The sequence below is a fragment of the Panthera tigris genome, chromosome A3 (assembly GCF_018350195.1).
Source record: "Panthera tigris isolate Pti1 chromosome A3, P.tigris_Pti1_mat1.1, whole genome shotgun sequence".
NCBI lineage: Eukaryota > Metazoa > Chordata > Mammalia > Carnivora > Felidae > Panthera > Panthera tigris.
In genome coordinates, this window is record NC_056662.1 from 123957356 (window position 1) to 123979709 (window position 22354).

Genomic DNA, 22354 nt, shown 5'->3' on the forward strand with positions numbered 1-22354 from the left:
TCATTGAGGCATGCCTGGCTTGCTTAGTCAGTAGAGCATGCAACTCTTGATTTCATGGTTGTAAATTCAAGCCCCACATTGGGTGTAGAGATTACTTAAAAATAAAATCTTAAAAAAAAAATCATTGAGTACTATATTAACTTATAGGAAAATAACAACTCTATGAAACCACAGACTTTGGGCAGGTTGCTAAATTGTTTCTATAAAGGTACTTGTGTTGTTTTGGAGTTACCATCCTGTGTGATTAAAAGGCAAACGTTTCAACACAACCATGAAATGTGCCAAGTCAGACTTTTTAAAAATTGACAGGACACCAAGAATTCAAAGGAAGGAACCACTTGAGAAGATGGCTAAGGGTGTCTTTTGAACAAGTGAAATGAAGTTCTTTTTGAAATATTTCAATAGAACATTAAAGGAAAGCAACTAGGTTCTATTTTATCAAGGAGCATTTTTCAATCAAAACAATTTTTGCTTCATGAAGAGGTATGGGGGAAAGATTAACTTGAATATTCCATCCATATTTTCCAGGTGCCTCACAACTGATGAAACAATCTAACGAGGAGTAATGGGGATTTAAATTGATTTTTAACTAATCCTCTTATTTCTTGGAAGTAATGAATAGATTTTTTATAGGTGAATTCATCTATAAATCCTTTATTATTTTTTTTTAATTTTTTAACATTTTATTTATTTTTGAGAAACAGAGAGAGACACACTGTGAGCAGGAGAGGGGCAGAGAGAGAGAGAGACACAGAATCCAAAGCAGGCTTCAGGCTCTGAGATGTCAGCAAAGAGCCTGATGCAGGGCTTGAACCCATGAACTGTGAGATCATGACCTGAGCTGAAGACTGAGCCACCCAGGCACCCCTGTTATAAATGCTTTTATTGGCAGTTAGCTTTTCCTTGGTAGAAGCCTTTAAAAATTGTCTTCCCCAAGAGTGCTATGATGAAAGTTGATAGGGAAGGATAATATAGAAGAGGACTTTTTAACCATAAATTATGTCATGAAAGGTCAAATTAAAATAACGTGTTATCAGTTGGGGTGGGCATTTCACAGCTGAGGAATTGGAATCTGCTCTTATATTTTGATTGATCTTCCATGTCATCACTGCTCATACTTTACCTCTTTGTCTCTGTGCCAAGTTCTGGATCAGTTCATCAGTGCAACCTTCTAATTCACTAATTTTCTCTCAAAATGACTCAATCAAGAGTTTATCCAATCTATTGAGATTTTCATTGTCTGTTTCATACTTTTCCATTTCAATGGGGTTCCTCTTCCTCTTAAGGCTGACCCTTCCATTTGGGCTCAGCAACCAGTCCCTTCTCCCATCCCCCTCCTTTAGTAGTTTATTGAGATATAATTCACATTCACACACATTTCACCTAATGTGTACAGTTTAATGGGTTTTTGTATATTCATAGTTGTGCCACCATCACTACAACCTGTTGTAGAACATTTTCATCTTTAAAAAAAGAACGTTTTCATCACTGAAACTACATTAAAAAGAAAAGAGAAGAAACTCCTCCCTCACTGACTCCAGCCACTGGCAACCACTAATGTACTTTCTGTGTCTATATATTTGACTATTCTGGACATTTCATAAAAATGGTCTATACAACAAAACATTGTGGTCTGTGATTGCCTTCTTTCAGTTAGCATAGTGTTTTGGAGGTGGATTATGTATTCATTTTTATTGCTAAGTTATATCCCATTAGTATGGATACGTTACATTTTACTTTCCCATTCATTGGCTAATGGACATTTGGATTGTTTCCATTTTTCTTTCCATATAAGTAATGCCACTATGAACATTTGTTACAAGGTTTTGTGTGAACTTGATTCTCTTTATATACGTAGGAGTGGAATTGCTGGATCTTACGGCAACTCCGTGTTTAACTTCTTGAGAAACTGTCAAACTTTTTCACAACATGTGCACCATTTTACATTCTCACCAGCAATTTATGAAGGTTCCAATTTCTCCACATACTGGCTTTGTAACCTTGGATGTGAAATTTAACTTTTCTGTGGCGTTAAATAATATAAAATCACCTTCCCTGTAGTTATTGTTGAAAGGATGAAATGATTCAAAATAGTGATTGAACCCCTGCACAGAACACAGTAAGGGCTATGTAATTTCGAAGGGGAGAGGGGAGTGTTGGTATGGACTAAAGTGGAGATATGTCAATTCATTATGAGTCAAATTGCTTCCACCCCACTCCATCCTTCAGTGTAGCCTGACCTAACTATGGCCTCCCATATTGCAAGTATTATCCAAACCAGGATAATTGTCCATGGACAATTTCTTCCATGTTGCAGAAGTAAACAAAGTCTCTGCTCTTCTAGAATTTACATTTTAGTGGGGAGAGATAATCAAGAAATCAATGTATAACTTCAAGCGGTGTTCACCGAATAACCTTTACTCTGAATTCACTGTGGTCTCCAGCTAAGAATACACTTGGCAGGGCTGGGGGAGGCCTTTCTCTTCCCTAAAAGGGAGTGTACTTTCCCAAAAGTTGAACCATGTATTTTTTTTTTTTTTTAAGTAAAAGCCTTAAGTCTCACACAAATACAAAATAAACAAGTGGCAAAGATTTTATTTATTCAGTGAGGAAACCAGTTAACATGATAGTACCAGTTTAAAGGAGAATTTAAAGTACTCACTTATATTGTTGAATTGTGAATGGGAGATGAATTTACAAATAGATGCAAAATGGCTTTCTCCCAGGAGCATTAAGATTCATTGTCAAGTTCAATGGACAGGAGTATTTCCTTTTGCTATTAGCTATCTATAACAGAGAGTTGTACAGAGTTCCTCAAAGAAAGATGGAAAGGCCACATAGAATCAGGGTACCCAGAAAGGTGTGTCAGACTAATGGCTGGTTTTTCACTTTAGGAACCCAGTAATCTCTTGGTCCATTTCAACGTGTTTCACAATTTTTCCCAATAAAAATCACTTATCTGTAAAGACCCAGCAACTAAACAGTTCTTCTACTTTATCTTGTTTTTATTTTTCTCAATCCTCTTGCTTCTTAGTTGCTTAAGAGTTAGGTGGTCTTTTCTTTGCTCCCAAAAAGAAGTCTTCAAAGTGAGGGAGCGTGGAAACCTAAAACTGTACTCTTCCAAGAAGTCCCCAATTCCCACCTCTGCATCGAGGAAGGCTCCAGAACGGGGATTAGCCCCACCCCTTTCCCAGTGGCACCGCCCCCGGCCAGCCAAATAATCAAGCTGCGCGCAAAGGTCACGTGAGCAGCCTCGGTCCCGTGACGCCTCCGAAGACGTTCGTGGCGGAGACACAGGAAAGTCCTTCGTGCCCGCTTTCTCCCACCAACCCATCTTGTCTCTGCTTCTCCCCATGAAATGCTTCTTTTATTGTCGCTCTCGTCTCGGGTATGGTAAACCACCAACCACTCCCAAGCTATTCTAGGCCTACGAGCCAGTCCCGGCCCTCTAGTAAGAGGCGGGGATTTATTAGCGCTAAGGCGAGTCGCACTTCTGATTGGGCGTGACGTCTTGTCAATCTCCATGTTTGTCCAATCAGGGGCCGAGTCCACCCAGCTTTCCGCTCTTCCATTGGCCTGTGTGCGGGGAAGGTGGAGGAAGAGGGGTAAACCGAGGTCGCGCGAGAGCGGCGCTCGGCACTTAGTGCGCAGGTGCGAAGGAGCTGGCTGGGGCCCGGGTCAGGGGCGGGCTTGAAGACGCGTCGTTTGGATTTGGAGACTGTGGCAAAGCTATCTGGGCTCGACCTCTGGGCGAAAAGCGTTTGTCAGGGGCCCATCCTAGAACGAAGCCTGAGAGATTCCCGATGGTGTCCATGACTTTCAAGCGGAGCCGCAGTGACCGGTTCTACAGCACCCGTTGCTGCGGCTGTTGCCATGTCCGCACCGGGACGATCATCCTGGGGACCTGGTATATGGTAAGGGCGGGCGGGGTGGGAGGATTGGGGCCCTGCGGGAATGCGCATGAGCGGGAAGTGGGGGAGCCGGGTCTGAAATGTAGGGAGTGTTCACTGGGAGGGGGTGGGACTGAAAGGGGGGGTGTTGGGTGGGGCGAGAAGGCATAGGGGAGACTCTTCTTAGGGTGTTGTAACTTTGAGAGAGGAGACTGTGGCCTTGAATCAGAGTGGGGTGGGTAGGAATGGGGAGATTGTTCCTTGGCACGAATTACAGGAGAAAGTCGGGGTGGGGAGAAGCGGAGGCGTTGTGGGCTGGGGGTGGGGAGGATGGAGAGTAGGGATGGTGGGTGGGAGGGATAATGATACTAGGATTTGGTAAGGAGTTCTGGAAAGTACCCGGTTTAGGCCCTTTTTGTACTTCCGTGATCAGAAAGAACCCTCTTTCACGTACACTCCCTGGAATTTTGTTCCCTACAAAACAATTAAGAGTGGATCCTGAGAAACGTAGCCCAGTTTCGACATTGTCTTACCGGAAAGGAAAATGAAAGATCCAGCTATAACTCAGTTGCCTGTGGTTCTTGGACCTTATTTTGTTATAATATGTGTGTGTGTGATGTAGGCAGAAAGGTCTCTGTTGTGAATCTGGAGGTTCTCTTAGAGGCAATACCTTTTGCCAGGATTTACACTCGATCTGATTTTTCCTGATTCAACTACCCCTTGCCCATTAGACGCTTTTTATTTCAAACCCATTCCGGTTTTTGAGACCTTTATTGAGAGCCTCCTTTATTCTGGCCACATATGGTAGCATTTCCTGGATCCCAAGATCTATGTAAGTCTGTATCATAACCAAGTTGACAGTGTTATTGATTGGTGGTTCACCAGTAATACTTTTGTGATTTCTTAACCACCATCTCCAGTATTCCTACACTTTGAAGGTAATTATGACCCTGTTGGGATAGCTTTAGGCTATAATGACTTCACTGAAGCTTTGACAAACTTTTCATATTGTTGACTTGATTGGCGGTTCTTACTAATGACTGTGATTTGTTGTTGTTTGAGGGTTTTTTTGTTGGTTTGGTTTGGTATGGAGGATTGTGGTATTAGTGATACTGTATTTTTTCAGTTAACTTCTGTGAACTGTAAGAAAAAAAAAACTTCACACATTCTTTTTTGCCTTTCTGTGTTATCATTACTTCCCTACCCAGTGCCTTGAAATCATTAGTATTTGGACAAACACCAGATGACAATAATCTTAGGTAGATACTGTTTCATGGCCCACCTCCAGGGGACTACTGGACCCTCGTATTATTCCTGACTGCCCTGTTTTTTTGTTTGTTTTTTTACAGTTTTGCTTTATTGATGTACATTTAAAAAAACAAAACTTCAATGTGTAGGCTTATTTGCTAGTTTCTAGGTTTGTTTTAATGTTTCCTATACTTCCATATTCAGAAATCTCATCTTTCTGGCATAAAATTATATCAAATTTCCCCTCAGAAACTCTGTTTTATATTTTAACTGATTTGTAATATTGGACATTAATCACCTAATGGACGGTAATAGCACTGTATTCCTAACTTCCTTTTATTTATTCTCCATTTTGCCAGGGGTCTGGGTCTTCCATTTCTTTTGTTCTTAGCTCTGCGTTCCATTCCCCTAAATGAATCATACAAGGGTCCTCAAGCCTCTTACTCTACCCTGTCTCCCTTGTCCCTAGAAGATAACCCTCCCTCCTACTAAACTGAGGTGTGTCCACCAGCTGGGACTCTTCCTGAAAACCTAATCGTCCTGTTTCTTCTCAGATCCCTCCATTCACAGAACAAAGGATTTCTAACTCCTCCTCAAGAAGGAAATAACCACCATTCCAATTTCAACCATCTGAATGTAATTGGCGGTATTTCTTTCCAGTCTTTTCTAGGCAGATTTTTTTTTAATGCTATGGGATCAGCTCATAAAAGTGAAAGGAATTGCAGGGGAAAATATGAGTTACAAACAGCAAACCAAAAATGCAGGGAGTAAAACATTAGTAAGGGTATTTACTCTCCCAAAATAGGGAGTGAGGAGTTTAAATTTACTCCCCACTGGAGGCACTTGATGTGAAAACAGTTTACATCTCCTTATTTTCCATGCTTTAGTTTTCACAATTTTAGAAGGATGCCAAAGCTGTTTTTCATTGCATGGGCTTTTAGGTTAATAGAACATTATAAGCTTCTAAAATCAATTAATCTGTCTTAAGGGATTTATTGGTCATCTGCAATGTAGAAGGCTTTGGTAGACACAGAAAAAGAATAAATCACAGGGACCATATGCCATTGTCTATTCTGTTTCTATTATCTGCCACACAGAGGCACTCAAATGTTCTGTCTTAAATTGTATCTGCACTTATTTTATGGTATTACAGAGATTTTTGGAGTGCATACACAAAAATGAGACTTAACAGTACAGTGACAAAGGAGAGGGGAAGGTGATCGGTAACATCAAATTTTAATTGGATAAAGGACTGGACAAAGGACATTGGTTTTGTTGGTGACTTTCAAAAGTGTAGCTTCCGTACCATGGCAGTATTAAAAAACACAATTTCTGTCTAGTTGGGAAGGTGTGTAACCTTTTAGAAAACAAGACCACCCAGGTAAAGTATAGGGTAATATCTCTAAACAAAAAGGACTTGTCCAAACAGTGCATTTTGTTGCTAGAAGCTTCTTTACTAAAATAGAAGTAATATGGGATTGAGTGAGGTAGAATGTCCCTTCCTCCTCCAGTACCTTGTCAGGATACTCCCTTCCTAAGTTTCAGGTGGGAGAATATCTATGATGATGGCCTCTGTGCTGTTTGGAATTTGGGGGTGGGGGGTGCAGTTCTCTCCCTCCTGCTGGGCCTAGAGGCTGTATCAGTGAATGTATCGGATACTGTGTCATTGCTTTCCGGCAACTGGTCTGGTGTTCAGGCCATTCCAACACGGTGTACTAAAGTATTAATTCTGTGGTGTTAAATAGGACATAGAGAAGTCAGAGACAGTTCTGTGTACCAGAGGTACCAGCCCTGAAGTGTTAGCTTTTGGCATTTTAGATTTGAAAGAAGCATGGGTGGCTTAATCCTTGGTCAAGAAATACAAAGTTTCAGAATGAGCTCTAGTTTAAATTCTGGCATTCCTAAAATTGTTTTCTCTGTTATTTATTGAAGAATCTGAAGCCAGATGATTTCAAACCAATTTGTTACATGGAAGTTCAAATGTTCATTGAATAATTGAAAATAGTCTTAATGAGTAGGTGTCCTCCTTCATGGTTGATGGTGTGTTACAAGAATACATTTTGAGGGGCCACCTGGGTGGCTCAGTTGGTTAAGCGGCCGACTTCGGCTCAGGTCATGATCTCGCAGTTTGTGAGTTCGAGCCGCCTTGCGTCGGGCTCTGTGCTGACGGCTCAGACCCTGGAGCCTGCTTCGGATTCTGTGTCTCCCCCTCTCTCTGCCCCTCCCCTGCTCATGCTCTGTGTCTGTCCGTCTCTCAATAATAAATAAACGTTAAATAAAAAGAATACATTTTGAGCATTTGTAATAATTTTGTTTTGGGAAGATTTAATATATTGCTAATTTTTCATGAATGTCTCAGCCATAAATAATCTAAAGCTAGGTGACTGGGAGAGAGGTGAAGACAGGTGTCCTCAAACTGTATTCTTTTCCAACCCTCACCCCTGACTCCTTTAAATAAGAGTATAACCTATTTATATTTTTGAAGTTAATATCTTTCCTCAAACACACTTTTTTTGTGCCTCAGTACTTTGACGTGTGCTTTTTTTTTCTCCCCCCAAGTCACATTTTAAAAACAACATACTAAGGAAAATTTCAAATCTAAAGAATAATGAGATAGTATTAACATCTCCCATTTACTCATCACCCAGCTTCCACTGTTAATAGCATTTAGCCAGTTCCATTTCATTTTTTAATGGTTAGCCCAGATGTTTTCTTGGTGGAGCTTTTCTTATTTCTCAGCCAGAGGGATCTGGTTTCCTCACTGTGTATCTGGAAAAGTTTCTTTATACTATTTGTATGTACTTATTAACTACTGCTTATTACATGATTACTAATGATTATCTTTTCATTTTTCTCCCCCACAAGATGTTCTTGAGGGAGAAAGATGATAGGTCTTTCTCTATAAAAGGTGTATAGTAGCTAGCTTGTTAATTAGAACATTTGAAGTATTCATTAGACATTTGTTAAATTAATTGCCTCCTCTTAAATATAGTAGGAATAACTCATTTGTACTGCACATTTGTAACTACCAGTAAACAACAGGAGGCTTATATATATGTGAAACATGTAACAGAATTTTTGGAGGTTGGCCATTTTGATCTTTATCTGCTGGCAGTGCTTTGCTGACTGGCTCCCAGTGGAGACTCTCTCTGCCTGTGAGACCCTTATCAGGATGCCCTGAAGCACACACTTTGTTTTATAGTCTCAGCAGATACTGGGTCGTGGCAGAATGTGCTTTGCAGACCTAAAGAATAATGATTTAAAACAAAAACCAGCTCCCAAAGAATCATCTGTGATGGGTGCGGCAGCAAGAGGAGAAAGCAAAGAGGAATTCCTCTTCTGAGGCCCAGTGCTTCCGTGGGCCTGGGCCTGGTAGCCTGGTAACCGTATCTCTGTAACAAGTAAAATCCAACACATCTGGCTTTTGTTATTCTTTGTTTACTTATACAAGGTGTGCAGAAGGCTTGCAAAAACCATGTAAACCACATAATTTAACCCAATAAATGTACAGGACTGCTTCTACATTGAATGGTATGTTTGTAGCTCGTGCTGTTAACATGTTTGCTGTCTTCTGTACCTCCATATTATGAGGTTTAGAAATTAATCATTACTTAAATTATATTTTTGGTTTTTTTCCTGACTATAGTCAAAGGAAAAAATTGGGAATAAATATTAAGAAATTGTACATACTTGCTGTTATTCAGAGAAATTTTGTATCAAATTTTATATATTTTTTTAAAAATGCTACATGGAATTTAGTAGAAGTATCGAGGAACTGTAATTAAAAGTAAATAGCACAGGGCCTAAATATGAGCACACGGTGGGTGCTCAGTGGTAAGTCTTTTAAGATCACAAGGATGGATTTTCCAGGTTAATATTTAAAATGAAAGTTGAGATTTTAATGAAATATACTGACATAATGGAATATAATTTTTTTTTAATTTTTTTAATGTTTATTTTATTTTTGAGAGAGAGAGCATGAGCAAGCAAGGGAGGGGCAGGGAGAGAGGGAGACACAGAATCTGAAGCAGGCTCCGAGCTCTGAGCTGTCAGCACAGAGCCTGATGCGGGGCTCGAACCCACGAACCGCGAGATCATGACCTGAGCCAAAGTCAGATGCCCAACTGACTGAGCCACCCAGGCGCCCCTAGAATATATTAACTCGGTGAAGATTTGAAGAACTGTGAGCTTTTAAAGAAGTAGCACTACAATTTATTTTATTTATCCTTTCTTGGTCCTTTTGATTAGATCTTTGACTTTTGTTTAATACTCAGGGCTGTGACAGTGAAATGAGATTTGAAGTGTCACTACGAGTCTGTGGCTGATCTATGAGAAGAAAAATAGATTTTTAAAAAGTTGTTTTGTAAGTTTTTCTGTTAGCACGAGAGGGGGAGGGCCATACAGAGGGGGAGAGCGAATCCCAAGCATGCTCCACAGCTGCCAGCACAGAGCCCAACACAGTGCTGCATCCCACGACCGTGAGATCATGACCTGAGCTGAAACCGAGAGTTGGACACTCAACTGACTGAACCACTCAGGTGCTCCAGAAAAATACATTTTTATAAGTCCTACATGCAGTAAAAATATTTAAGAAGGGAAAATTAAACTCCTAAATATTTTGGTTGTGTCATTTCCTTCATCTAGTAATTGAGTTTGCATAGTTTTTCCTGACATGAGACTGTTTTTCTGTACTATGCAGAGCTACTCTTTTTTTTAAGTTTATTTATTTTGAAAGAGAGAGCTCACAGGGGAGGGGCAGAGACAGAAGTATAGAGAGAATCCCAAGCAGGCACCTTGCTGTCTGCATGGAGCTGGATATGGGACTCAAACTCATGCATGAACTGTGAGATCTTGACCTGAGCCAAAAGCAAGAGTCAGATGCTTAACTGACTGAGCCGCCCAGGTGTCCCTGTGCAGAGCTATTTAACTATGACTGTATAGTGTTTAGCAAAGAATAATTTGCTGGATTGATTTCAAACTGATTTCTATAAGGCTTCAGTAGATACATCTGATTGTTCAATAATTAATTCACCTAGTTGTATTAGCTCCTACTCCTATACCACACACTAGCCAAAACCCATTGCAGTAAAAATGCCCCCCCCCCCCTGAGAAAATCAGTTTTCAACTGGGGAGCCACCTTGCAAATATGATTGTCCTATGTAAGACCTTTCAAGAGTTGAAGGATAAAGTACCTTGCTTTTGAGCAATGCAAGGGAAAAGGTATGTTACTGAACATATTTATTTGGACAGTAAAGTATAAACATAGCCTTAGATAATAGCGTCTTCTGGAAAGGCCTCAAAACAGGAGTTGCTTAGGAATTGGTATAAGTAATTCTGTGGTGCTAAGAAGCTGGTTGTCTTAAATGGAACCAGGTTTGTGTCCTAGCTCTAACCTTTGTCTTCTGTAACACAAGTTATTTCGCATGCTGAAACTTAGTTTCCTCATCTGCAAATTGGCTTTAGTAATATTTACTTCAGCAGGTGGTTGGGAGGAATAAGTGAAATAATATACTGTATGTGAATATGCCTAGTATACAGTATATTCTCAATAAATGTCAGTTGATTCTGAATTTGGTATTGTTTAGATCCCCTAACCTTTTTGAATGGTTAAAATTGGTTTGCATGTCATAGAGAATGTGCAGTGCCTCCAGCTGATAAAATCATTTATCATTCATGGTGGATAGGAGAGAGCTATGTAATAGAGTTTGTTTAAAGTACAGATCAAGGCTCTAACATATCTTAAAAGCATCAAATGTTCAGATTTTTACAAAGGGAGGAGGATAGGTTTCTGTGCACTTTAGATAGGGAAGCCTAACTCCAAGCCTAGGTGGTTTTCTCTATTGAATCATTAACAGGACTGTTTTTGAGCACTTCAAGAAGCGGTGCCTCCTGGCATACTGCAGGGATTCTTTAACCACTGGAGGCATAAATAATTACCGCTTCAAATGGAGTTACAACCCTGGTAAACTAGGAAATCTCACCAGATACTGTGATGGAATTGCAGCAGGAAATTTGACAAAGTCTCAAGATGTTTCTCTGAACGAGATAAAGAATTTTGTTCAAAGATTGCTGATTAATGGGAAGAGGACGCCTCCTGTGCTTGGCCCGGTTCTCTTTTCTAGTGACTGAGGTGGAGATACTGATTACATGCTGATCATATTTTTAAATGCTGGAAGCTAAAAAACAAGATAGTAAATCTGTGGGGTGTCCGCCAGAAAATCTTGACAGGCAAGAATATAAGATGAAATTCCATTGCAAATGTATCAAGCCCTTATACTAACTGTACAGATTAGAATCCAACTAACTGTACAGGTTCAGGTGGTAGCTTAGCAGGATCAAGTGTGAAAAAGAATGAAGGGTTTTAGGGAGTTGCTCTCATGTAACATTCCAAAAATTTATGAAGCCAGTGTGAATTGGGCTGCATTAATTGAAATTTGTTAGCTTAGGCTCTAGCGGCTGAGGTCCTGCTGTGCTCTGACCAAGCTGATCTTAACCTCATTCTAATGGTATGTCCAACAAACTGGAGCATGTGTATAGAGGAGAGCAGAGAGGAGGTAGTGAGGTAAGCCTGCTGGATCACTATGTTCTTAACTGATGGGACTACATAAGTAATGTTGGATGAACTGTGGCTTCTTCAAACCCAGAAATTCTGAGATCGGTGTATGAATAAACATGTGATTCTGAACAGGAACAATTTGTAATGATTCCTTTTAATCATTTTGCCATTTTGTTGATATTAACGCAAGTTCAGGGAATACATCTTTTCTCTGAAACAATTAAGTTTATACTTTAGGAAATAATTATTTTTCAACTGTTTTTCTATGGTATTGCATACTGTTTTATCTACAGGTTAATCTGTTATTTTCTGTCTTTGTTACTGCAAGTAAAACAGTTTAAATATGGAAAGACATCCAAAGATTGTGAAGACTGTTTCCTGATTAATAATATAACAGATACCAAACATCTTATCTTTCACAGGTGGTAAACCTATTGATGGCAATTTTGCTGACTGTGGAAGTAACTCATCCAAACTCAATGCCAGCTGTCAACATTCAGTATGAAGTCATTGGCAATTACTATTCATCTGAGAGAATGGCTGGTATGTTTTTAGGTGAAAATATATCTCCTTTAATCACACACACAGACACACACATATACACACTCTATTCAGAGAATTGATTAAATTATATTTAAGTTATTTTACTTGCTGAGGCATAAAAGTGTTTTTGTGGGTTTTTCAAATTATTCAGTGAGAATTATAATTGAGCACTTTTGCCCAGAAAATGCTATGGACTACTAGATTTTTGAGAAATATACATTGTATACCTTTGATTCCTATCTGGTGCTGTGGCGATGATAAGAAATTACAAAAAGACTTGTGAGTCTCTGAAGGTCCGCTAGCAAGTGTAGTAGAGGATGGGAGCAAATAGGCTTACGGGAACATGTGAAATATGAATTATTGGAATATTTGGTGATATCTTTTGCTCAGGGTCACAGTTCTAAATATATATCTATCATTTAGATGAAGAAAGACACTGTTGGAGTTAGAAATAGAAGACATTCATGTAAATTACCTTTTTAAACCTGTTTACTCTCCAGTAACATTTTCATTATTTATCTTTCTCTAAAACACAGGAGCAGAGGTGCCTGGGTGGCTTAGTTGGTTAAGTGTCAGACTTCGGCTCTGGTCATGATCTTGCAGTTTGTGGGTTCGAGCCCCGTGTGGGGCTCTGTGCTGACAGCTCAGAGCCTGGAGCCTGTTTCGGATTCTGTGTCTCCCTCTCTCTCTCTCTCTGCCCTTCCCTGCTCTCACTCTGTCTCTCTCCTCTCAAAAATAAATAAACATTAATGGGGCACTTGGGTGTCTCAGTTGGTTAAGCGGCCGACTTGGGCTCAGGTCATGATCTCATGGTTCATGAGTTTGAGCCCCGCGTTGGGTTCTGTGCTGACAGCTCAGAACCTTGAGCCTGCTTCAGATTCTATGTCTCCCTCTCTCTCTGCCCCTCTCGTGCTCTGTCTCTCAAAACTGAATAAATGTTAAAAAAAATTTTTTTAATAAATAAGCATTAAAATTTAAAATACAGGTTCAGAAATATTTTAGTTAAGATTGTATATTATGAATAGAAATTTAATGTTCGAACAGAAAATTATGCCTCAAACTTTGCAGTATGAACAGCTTTTTTGCGTGTTGATTTTTTTAAATTTCACTTCAGAAAAATGTTCTGAGTTCTCATATGTAAGTTGTATTTATAATATTATAGGATTTAAGTTACCATATTTTTAGTTTTATTAGCTTTTATTATAAGTTCTTGAGCTTCATTAAATTTATGGTCTTCCCATAAGCTTATGAAGTTGTTTTTTAAAAAAATTTGGTTGTGGGGGCACCTAGTTGGCTCAGTTGTTAGAGCACGTGACTCTTGATCTCAGGGTTGTTGTTCAAGCTCCATGTTGGGTGTGGAGCCTACTTAAAAATAAATAAATAAAAATTGGTTGTTAATTTAAATAATTCACTGTCTACAGGGCCAGCTGCCTTTTCTAGGATTCAAGTAGAGTTTTGTGGGCATCTGTTGACATTACACTATGAAATCACTAACAGTTTTTTACACTGTGCTTTAAAAAATTTTTTTTTAAGTTTATTTATTTTGAGAGAGAGTGTGGGGGGGGGGGGGCAGAAAGAGCAGGGGAGAGAGAGTCCTAAGCAGGCTCCACACTGCCAGCACAGAGCCTGACACGGGGCTCAAACTCACGAAACTGCAAGATCATGACCTGAGCCGAGACAAAAAGTTGGATGCTTAACCGACTGAGCTACCCAGGCTCCCCTTTAAGTGCTTTGTAAAAATGTGTCTACTAAAAAAAATAAATAAATAAAAATGTGTCTACTGAGTGTCCATTCAGATCTTTATAATCCTTTAATTATGTTGTCAAGTGTGGTAAAAGAAATACCAAGAGCATATTAGAAACCTCCCTTCTGGAGTTTGTTTTTTCTTAAGTAGTCTGTTTCTCTATTTAAAATAAAAACCAAAATACAACGATGAATAAAACTTTAGTTTTTAATGCCTGTTTCTGGTATTTTAGGCTGTAAAATTATATAAAACCTGCTAATGTTGGGATTTTTCGGCATGCAGTGTCAGCTTGTGTTTCTCTTTAAATCAAGGTGTAGAAAAAGATTTATGGCTGTTGACATTCTTATGCTGTGGCTGGAGCTGCAGGGATGAAGCCACAGGTTTTACTGCATGCTGCATGGCTGCCGTGGCCACCGTAGTGGGAATCAGATACGGAGTTAGCATACTTTTGTTGATTCTAGTTCTGCCAGAACCTTTATTGAGAGAACATAAAAATGTGTAGTTCTTGGTCATACAGTAGTTTGTGTCTCTTAACGGAAGTGGAACGTTGACCCTCCCACAGGCACAGTGTTAAAATGGCAAGTTAATTTCTGATCATTGGCCTGCGGCTGATTGTAAATAATGAGGTTTGCAGTTAGTCAGCTAAACAGAATATGACCCTCAATATATATGAAATGCTTCTGCAACATATACAAGCTGCTTTTCAAATAGGAATTTAACCTTAATTTTATCCACTTTGGTAACGGGTGAACACTTGGGGCCCCCTGGAGGAGGTTCTTGAATGTGGTGGTGGATGGAAACCTGAGGTTCATATCTGTGCGTTTAGCCCTCATATTTTGTTTGCTTTATTGAGTCACAAATATTGGAGTGTCTCGTTCTAGGTATTGTGTATGTATTTTTCACCTATTATTCCGTTTCTCCCCTTTTTTGCTACAGGGTATCTAAAGGATATCCTATATCCTCTAGAAAAATCTAAAGACGGCCCTTAACTTAGCACCAAATACTGATGATGTTTATACTTCCAAGTGACAAGATGATACATGATATCATGTGTGACATCCAGCAGTTATTCTAATCATCCATCATCATTAGTGCCTTTCTGGTTCTTAATATCTATCCGGAGTCAAAGAATTAACTTTAGATCTGCTAAAAAAAACTCTCAAGTGTGGCTTAGTATTGTTGAGATTACTCAGGTGTTTTGTGAGGTAATTAATGAATTTGGATAACCTTGAGGAAGGAGACAACCTGAGACAGGTGAAGAACAAAGAAGAAAATGGGCTTGTTAAAGCAGTGGAGAAATGAAGGGCAAGGAGTGGGGAGCAGGGAGTTCCCATGTTGGCGTAAGAGAGAGGAGGTTAATGGGGAACCTTGAATCTCTATACTTGAGGCCAGAGAGGGCAGCTGTAGTGCTCTGAGTTTATGTGTCTTTTAAGCAGATACCAGCCTTTCCCTCCTGTTGAACCCTGCTCATTTCACAAGACCCAACATGTGTCAAATCTTCCATATTTTTTCCCTGATTCCCCAAGGACAGCTAATCCAATGTAGCACTTGCCACATTGGATTATCATTATCTGCATGCCTTCAGACTCTTAGGCTCTGGGCAGAGACCTGTCTCCCTAGCAGAGTGACTGGTTGATGATAAGAGTCAATGAGTTGTAGCAATTTAATAAACAAAAACAAAGGGGTGAATTCCTCAAAACTTCATTACTTAATGCTGAGATGGATTTTTTTTTTTTTTTAACTCTCTTGGCTTTAGGGTTTTTTCGGGAGCATTCTGGAAAATACTCATTTTTTTTTAAGCTAGCTTTAACACGTAATTTTGTTGGGGTGCCTGAGTGGTTCAGTTGGTTGAGCCTCTGACTCTTGACTTTGGCTCAGGTCATGATCTCATGGTTTCGTGAGTTCCAGCCCCACATCAGACTCTGTGCTGATAGTGAGAAGCCTGCTTGGGAATCTGTCTCCCTCTCTCTCTCTGCCCCTCTCCCCCTTGCTCTCTATGTCTCTTCTCTCTCTCAAAATAAATAAAAATAAACTTTAAAAGAAACCCCCAAAAAACAAAAAACATTTTGTCATGAAGAGTTTTGGGGTTTTTTTGTTGCATAAGTAGCTTAATTAGATTTTTTTTTGTTGTTTTCTTAGATAATGCCTGTGTTCTTTTTGCTGTCTCTGTTCTTATGTTTATCATCAGTTCAATGCTGGTCTATGGAGCAATTTCTGTAAGTACCCTATATTTTTGACTTTGAGTTTGACCTTTACTGAGTGGCACTTAACATTTCATATTTGTGTTGTGATGTTGTGGTTATTTTTTTTCTTCAGTATCAAGTGGGTTGGCTGATTCCCTTCTTCTGCTACCGGCTTTTTGACTTCGTTCTCAGTTGCCTGGTTGCTATCAGTTCTCTCACTTACTTGCCAAGAATCAAAGAGTATCTGGATCAATTAGTAAGTGTGTATACTAATTAAACTTTTTCTCTTCATTTTAAGTACAGTATTTAAATCCAAACTTTGAGTCAGCTTTCAGTGCTATTTTTATTTTAATCTACCCTGTTTATTTTTAAAAGTGTTTCAAAATAATTATTGTTCCTCTTAACTACCTTGTTAAAGCCAGTAATATACATAGGATATTTTCTTATATACCTAGGATATTTTCTTACCGTACCATTTGGATATTCTAGTATTAAAAATCTCTAAATATGGGGCACCTGGGTGGCTCATTCAGTTGAGCTTCTGACTCTTGATTTTGGCTCAGGTTGTGGTCTCATGGTTCATGAGATCAAGCCTTACATTGGGCTCTGTGCTGATAGTGGGGCCTGCTTGGGATTGTCTCTCTGCTCCTCCACCCCTCCCCCAAAATAAATATTTTTTTTGAAAAGCCTCTAAAGGTGGGTATCATAGAACTTAAGGAGTAGTTCAACTTTTGTTTTGAGTATACCGGTACTGTAATCACTTGGCTATACAGGCTTCCCCTTCTATCCAAAAGCACATTCCTTTAAAATCTTCCGTAAGCTGAAATGTTGTAAATGTTTGTTCCCAGACCCCAAAAATAATCTTAGTCTTTTCTGACACCCAAGGGCACATCTTGCTAACAGATGCCCAAAATAAATAGAGGTAAAGCACAAAGGCTCACACACCCAGTTCAGAGCTGTGCAGGCTGGATGCTGAGCTGCTGAATGTAGTTCCCAGGGGAAGAGCTTGGTAAGGCCCCTCCCGCTGCTTGGGGTGTGCTCGGCCTCTACAACAGCTTGCTGCAATGCAAACACTGGATGCCATTTTTGCTTCTCCCCTTTTTAATTTGCCGGCATCAATAGCAAATATTTGAGTGCTTACTGTATCCTTCCCTCTATTCAAGGCAAATTATTGGTGAATGGTGTAGATACAAACATAAACATAACTTCCTCTCTCTCTCGAGGAGCAGACGTGAATTGGGGGAGTTAAGACATGAAGATGTTATCTGTGTTAATGAACTATAACTGTTACACAGCATTCAGTGAGGAGCTTAGATTAGTGCCCTGTGATGGAGGGGTAGGGAATCCTCTGGGTTGGAGTAAGGTCTGCAAGGAGGTGTGAAGTCCAGATAAATGGAAGTTCATTTAAAAAATGCTGTCGTTAGGAATTTTCTCCCGACTTGGCAGATATCCTGCCTATTGTATCTTGTGTACCACCAAATTTATTCATTCAGAAAACATTTGGTGGTTGCTGCTTCTGTGCAAGGCATTCTGCTAGGTTCTTGGGATACATCAGTAGAACTCATTTGCTAGTAAAGGGATTGGAAAATTAATTGACAATTACTGCAGTAAAACTGTGAAGGAAAAGTATTGGCTGCGTGAGTGGATATCATACCGATGTCAGACCTGGGCTGGGAAGTGAGACTTGAACTGTGCTCAGGAGTCTAGTAGGAATTAAGATAGGGAAAGTACAGGAGCAAATGTCCCAGGTCAGAGACCCCTTGAGGCAGGAAGGAACATGGTATAGTCAGAAGACTAAAAGGGGACCATGGTGGCTGCCACATAGAGAAAGGGAGGGAAGCAGCTTGCTGCAATGCAAACACTGGATGCCATTTTTGCTTCTCCCCTTTTTTCTCCCTAGCACATGATGAGCTAGAGAGAAGGGGTTGGGGGCAGGGCCTGGTGTTCTGGTTGGCCGTGGTCAGAAACTTCCTCATTCTAGATCTCTTGTCATGTCATGTCCTGTCTGGCTGAAAGATTTCAATCTTTCTGAAAAAAATCTGTAGCGTTCCCCATGAGCTGGTCTCATTCAATTTTTGTCCTTTTATTTATAATAAAGGTTTAAAGAACAGTTTTGTCCCAAGGAGACAGCTGTGTTTGGAGTTGTTGTGTGTGGATGCTTTTTTCTTTTTCAGTCCTTTGGGATTTTTACATGCTGCTTATTTTTGAAAATTATTTGGGCCTTTGTATTTACATTTCTGTTAAAAACAGATATGTTTTTAAAAATTAAATGAGTTTTATAGGAAAACTTTAGGGTGAATTTTTTTTTTACTATTCCTTTTATAGACCCCAGTGGTTTCTCCATTCTGTCGTTATATTCACTTGGTCTCTCAGAGTGGCAATACTTTCTTTTTTGGCCAGCTTATAAATCCTAAATTATTCCTTTGTAGTACCCTTCTCCTGGAACCTAGCTTAATGAGTAAATAAAGTTGAACCCTTCACAATGGAACATAGTAAGTCTGCAGTAAGCCACAGAATCTTACCTGCCTTTATAACCAGGGGCATGCCTTCTTTTTGCCCCTTTCTGATGAGCATTGAGACTGACAGTTGGCTCTTAGAAAAATTAATTTCCCCACGTAGGACTAAATGACCCCTGAAACTTAGGTAAGCCTTAGCACTTCGTAACTTAGCAACTCAGGGACAAGTCTGCAGTCGCATACAGGAGATCATCTTTTTCCAAAGGCCAGAAAAATGTAAAACAGGGAAGAGGAAAGATGAGCTCAGCTCATACAGCAGAATTCAAATGCATTTTAGGTGTTCAGTAGCATGCATTCATGATGATGAGGCTTAAAGGTACAGTGAGTTCAATTCTGTTTACTAGTTTTTATTAGAATATCAGTTCTGACTTTGGTGCCTTTCTGTTTGTATTTTTAAGATGCTCTCTAGACTGTCACAACGTGCAGCTGCCATAGCTGAATTATGAGTGAATGTGTATGTGTTTGGTTAATAAACTTAAGGGTTTTGAGCAGTTTTAGGTTAACAGCAAAATCGAATAGAAAGCGCGCCCTTCCCTCCCTCACTGTCCACATCTCAGACCGTAGTGGTGCATTTGTTACAATTGATGGACCTACACTGACACATCGTTATCACCGAGAGTTCCTAGTTTACACTGGGTTCACTTCTTACATTCTGCAGATTTGGAAAAGTGTGTAATGATGTGTATTCATCACTGTGCTATCCTAGAGGGTAATGTCCCTGCCCTAAATATCTTCTTTCCTCTGCCTGTTCACCTCTCCACCCCCTTTTTTTATAGCCTGATTTTCCCTACAAAGATGACCTCTTGGCATTGGACTCCAGCTGCCTCCTCTTCATTGTTCTTGTGTTCTTTGCCTTATTCATCATTTTTAAGGTGAGTTGCTGACTAAATATTTGGGCTTTGACACTGTTCATCTAAACCTTTTTGTTGTCTTTTCTCCCCATAGTTCCAACAGTTAAGTGATAGTGTTTATTCGGACATAGAAGTAAAGATAACACCTAGGTGATGTCCTTCTCATTTCCAGAGAGTGATTGGAAATACCAGGATCCTTCCTAAGTGTAAAGAACATCATTATGTTTTTAGAAGTAGCTCATGATTTAATTGAAAATCTGTTCACATTCCAAAGGTTCAGAGACAGAATTTCCTTGGCAGCACAATGGTTATCAGACCTGAATTGAAACCCCAGTTCTGGTTTCTCTGTAAAATGATATTAATAAAACTTGGGATATTTAAGTGGGGGCAAGTAGGCAGAGGGCCTGGCTTCTGCTAGGTCCAAATGGATGTCCATTCCCTTTTCCAGGGAGAAAGTACACGGAAAAGCATTAGCAGTCACCTTAATTTTAGAGCAGGTAGTCTGCTGAGTTTCTGGCATGTATAAATTTTGTTTGCGTTCTTTTAGGCATATCTAATCAACTGTGTTTGGAACTGCTATAAATACATCAACAACAGGAACATGCCGGAGATTGCTGTGTACCCTGCCTTCGAAGCACCTCCACAGGTGAACGATCTTTTAATACATTAAATCTTCAGTAGTTGTTATTGATCATTCTTAATGAGCCTAGGTCTTGACTGCCTCTTCAATGCCATGTATGTGGTTTAGGACACAAATAGCTTAAATCCACAAGATGTAACATTTCCCAGTTGGAAACCTGGCTACATGGGTGAGAGACACCCTGCACTGCTCATTCAATTTGACTGTTAGGTTGGACTCGTAGGTAGTCTTGAAAAGGGTTGCATTTTGCAGAGGAGATCAGACAGGAAACAGCCGTGTGAGCCATGCCAGGCTTGTGGCTTCTGGAACCTCTAAGGATGGGATACTGTCATTTACAGCTTGTGTTGCTTTTAAAAAACACCCACACGATCAAAAGGGGGAGCTGAATTTTCTGTGGGGAGATGAATGCAATGGGTTCCAGGCGTCTGTGGGGAGGCCTCCTTCCTGGGACCCTTTAGTTGCTGCTGTATTATCTTTCCAGGTTTTCAACATGTGGAATACATGTGGCCCATGTAGGGCCCGCCTCTCACACTTGAGTCACTTAGGTTGGAATGCCACTCTTACATAGATGTGCCCTTTACCCTAGAAGAAATGATACAAAAGTACCTGGCCCTTGAATTACAGATTCTGATGAAATTCAGGATCCAGCATCTTAATGGAGGCTTCCTTTAGCATGGGTCAGTGGTGCCCTTAACTTGGATTTGCAGCCCCTGAGGCACTGGTTCTGTCAGTCACACTGTAGGGAAGAGGGGAGAACGGTGCGACCTACTTCCTGTCAAGATGCCCTGGTGGCCTCCGGTCAGTTCAGAAGCAAAACTCCATCTTCCCTTCCTTTGCCCCTCCCTCTTTAGCAGTCTTGGATCACCTCAGTTGTGCTCAGGAACTTTTTAGCTAATAGTTTCTTCAGCTAAACTCGGAAAGCATTTGAATTATTCCAGACAGGAATTTTTCAAGGTGATTTAAGTCTGATACAATTTTTTTCTCTCTTCAGTATGTTTTGCCAACCTATGAAATGGCAGTGAAGATGCCTGAGAAAGAGCCACCGCCTCCTTACATACCTGCCTGAAGAAGTTCTGCCTTTGTCAATAAACCCTATACCAGCTTTTCGTCTTGTTTATTTTACAGAATGCTGCAATACAGGGCTCTTCAAACGTGTTTGATATAAAATACACTTTCCTTTGTTTCAGCATTTATTTTCAAACACTAACAAGCTTTTTTGACATCTATTCAAAGTCAGTTTTATTTTGTTTTTTTTTTTTTTTATCGTTATGTCTATTACATTTTAATAGTGTTTTTGAAGACAATCTAGGTTAAGCAAGAGCAAAGTGCCATTGTTTGCCTTGAATGGGGGGAGGGATGGGGCTGTTCTCTACACATTTTCTTTTGTAACTTTGCACTTTCTTTATATAATAGTTTGCATTTTGGTTATTTGCTGCCCTGGATACTTTCAGGAAGAATGACTAAAATATTCAGGGTGAGTAAGTTGGGTATAAGATCTGAAGTTTTCGGCTATGAAAACAGGAAATATCTATACCATTTTAACTTGACTGTGGAAGATGACGGTTGCACGTTTCTAATTTGTATGTGTTTCCATCTTTGTGATAAGATGCTTTAATAAATCTCTTAAATATTTACTGTTGTCATTTTTAAAAAAAAGATTTGTTACCCTGTTTTGATAGCTAGAACCTCACATTTTCCTTTACAATAAAGTCAAGACTATTGGGATCTTTTGGTACTTTGAGAACACAATGCTAGATTTCACTTGAAAGCATTTCTTTAGTTCAGTAACACAAATATTATTTAAAGTTAATATATTACTGGACTCACTGGCCAGGAATTAATATTATGGTTTGTTAGAAAAGTTATATGATGAGGGTAGCAAGCTGTGGGGTTTTTTTTAATGTTAAGAATTTTTTTCATTTTGGTGTATTTTTGAGAGAAAGCGTGAGTGGAGGAAGGGCAGAGAGGGAGACACAGAATCCAAAGCAGGTTCCTGACTCTTGAGTTGTCAGCACAGAGTCAGACGCGCAGGCCTTGAACCCACCAACTGCGAGATCATGACCTGAGCCAAAGTCAGATGCTTAACCGACTGAGCCACCCAGGTGCCTTGCAAGCTCTGTTTTTTTTTTTTTTTTTTTTTTTTTTTTTAACGTTTATTTTTGAGACAGAGAGAGACAGAGCAT

The 22354-nt window shown here is 39.7% G+C and overlaps 1 protein-coding gene across 2 annotated transcripts; it reads left to right on the forward strand.

Annotated features, from left to right (window-relative positions):
• Positions 1-3298: 3298 nt before the first annotated feature.
• LAPTM4A (lysosomal protein transmembrane 4 alpha) lies at positions 3299-21803 on the forward strand. Of its 2 annotated transcripts, XM_042982450.1 has the most exons (8): positions 3300-3388; positions 3540-3914; positions 12117-12237; positions 16121-16197; positions 16298-16420; positions 19457-19552; positions 20079-20177; positions 21163-21803. In XM_042982450.1, the coding sequence occupies exons 2-8, from the start codon at positions 3804-3806 to the stop codon at positions 21235-21237; spliced, it is 702 nt and encodes a 233-aa protein (XP_042838384.1). In that variant the 5' UTR covers positions 3300-3388; positions 3540-3803; the 3' UTR covers positions 21238-21803. The 2 variants fall into 2 exon arrangements, with proteins under 2 accessions (XP_007080777.2, XP_042838384.1); XM_007080715.3 differs by having other exon boundaries at positions 3299-3914.
• Positions 21804-22354: the final 551 nt, after the last annotated feature.

Excerpts from the sequence above, each read along its gene's own strand:
- LAPTM4A (XM_007080715.3), top strand. The coding sequence starts at position 3,804 with ATGGTGTCCATGACTTTCAAGCGGAGCCGCAGTGACCGGTTCTACAGC. Across the intron at positions 16,421-19,456 it reads AAGAGTATCTGGATCAATTA|CCTGATTTTCCCTACAAAGA; the intron begins GTAAGTGTGTAT and ends CTTTTTTTATAG. Across the intron at positions 19,553-20,078 it reads CCTTATTCATCATTTTTAAG|GCATATCTAATCAACTGTGT; the intron begins GTGAGTTGCTGA and ends GCGTTCTTTTAG.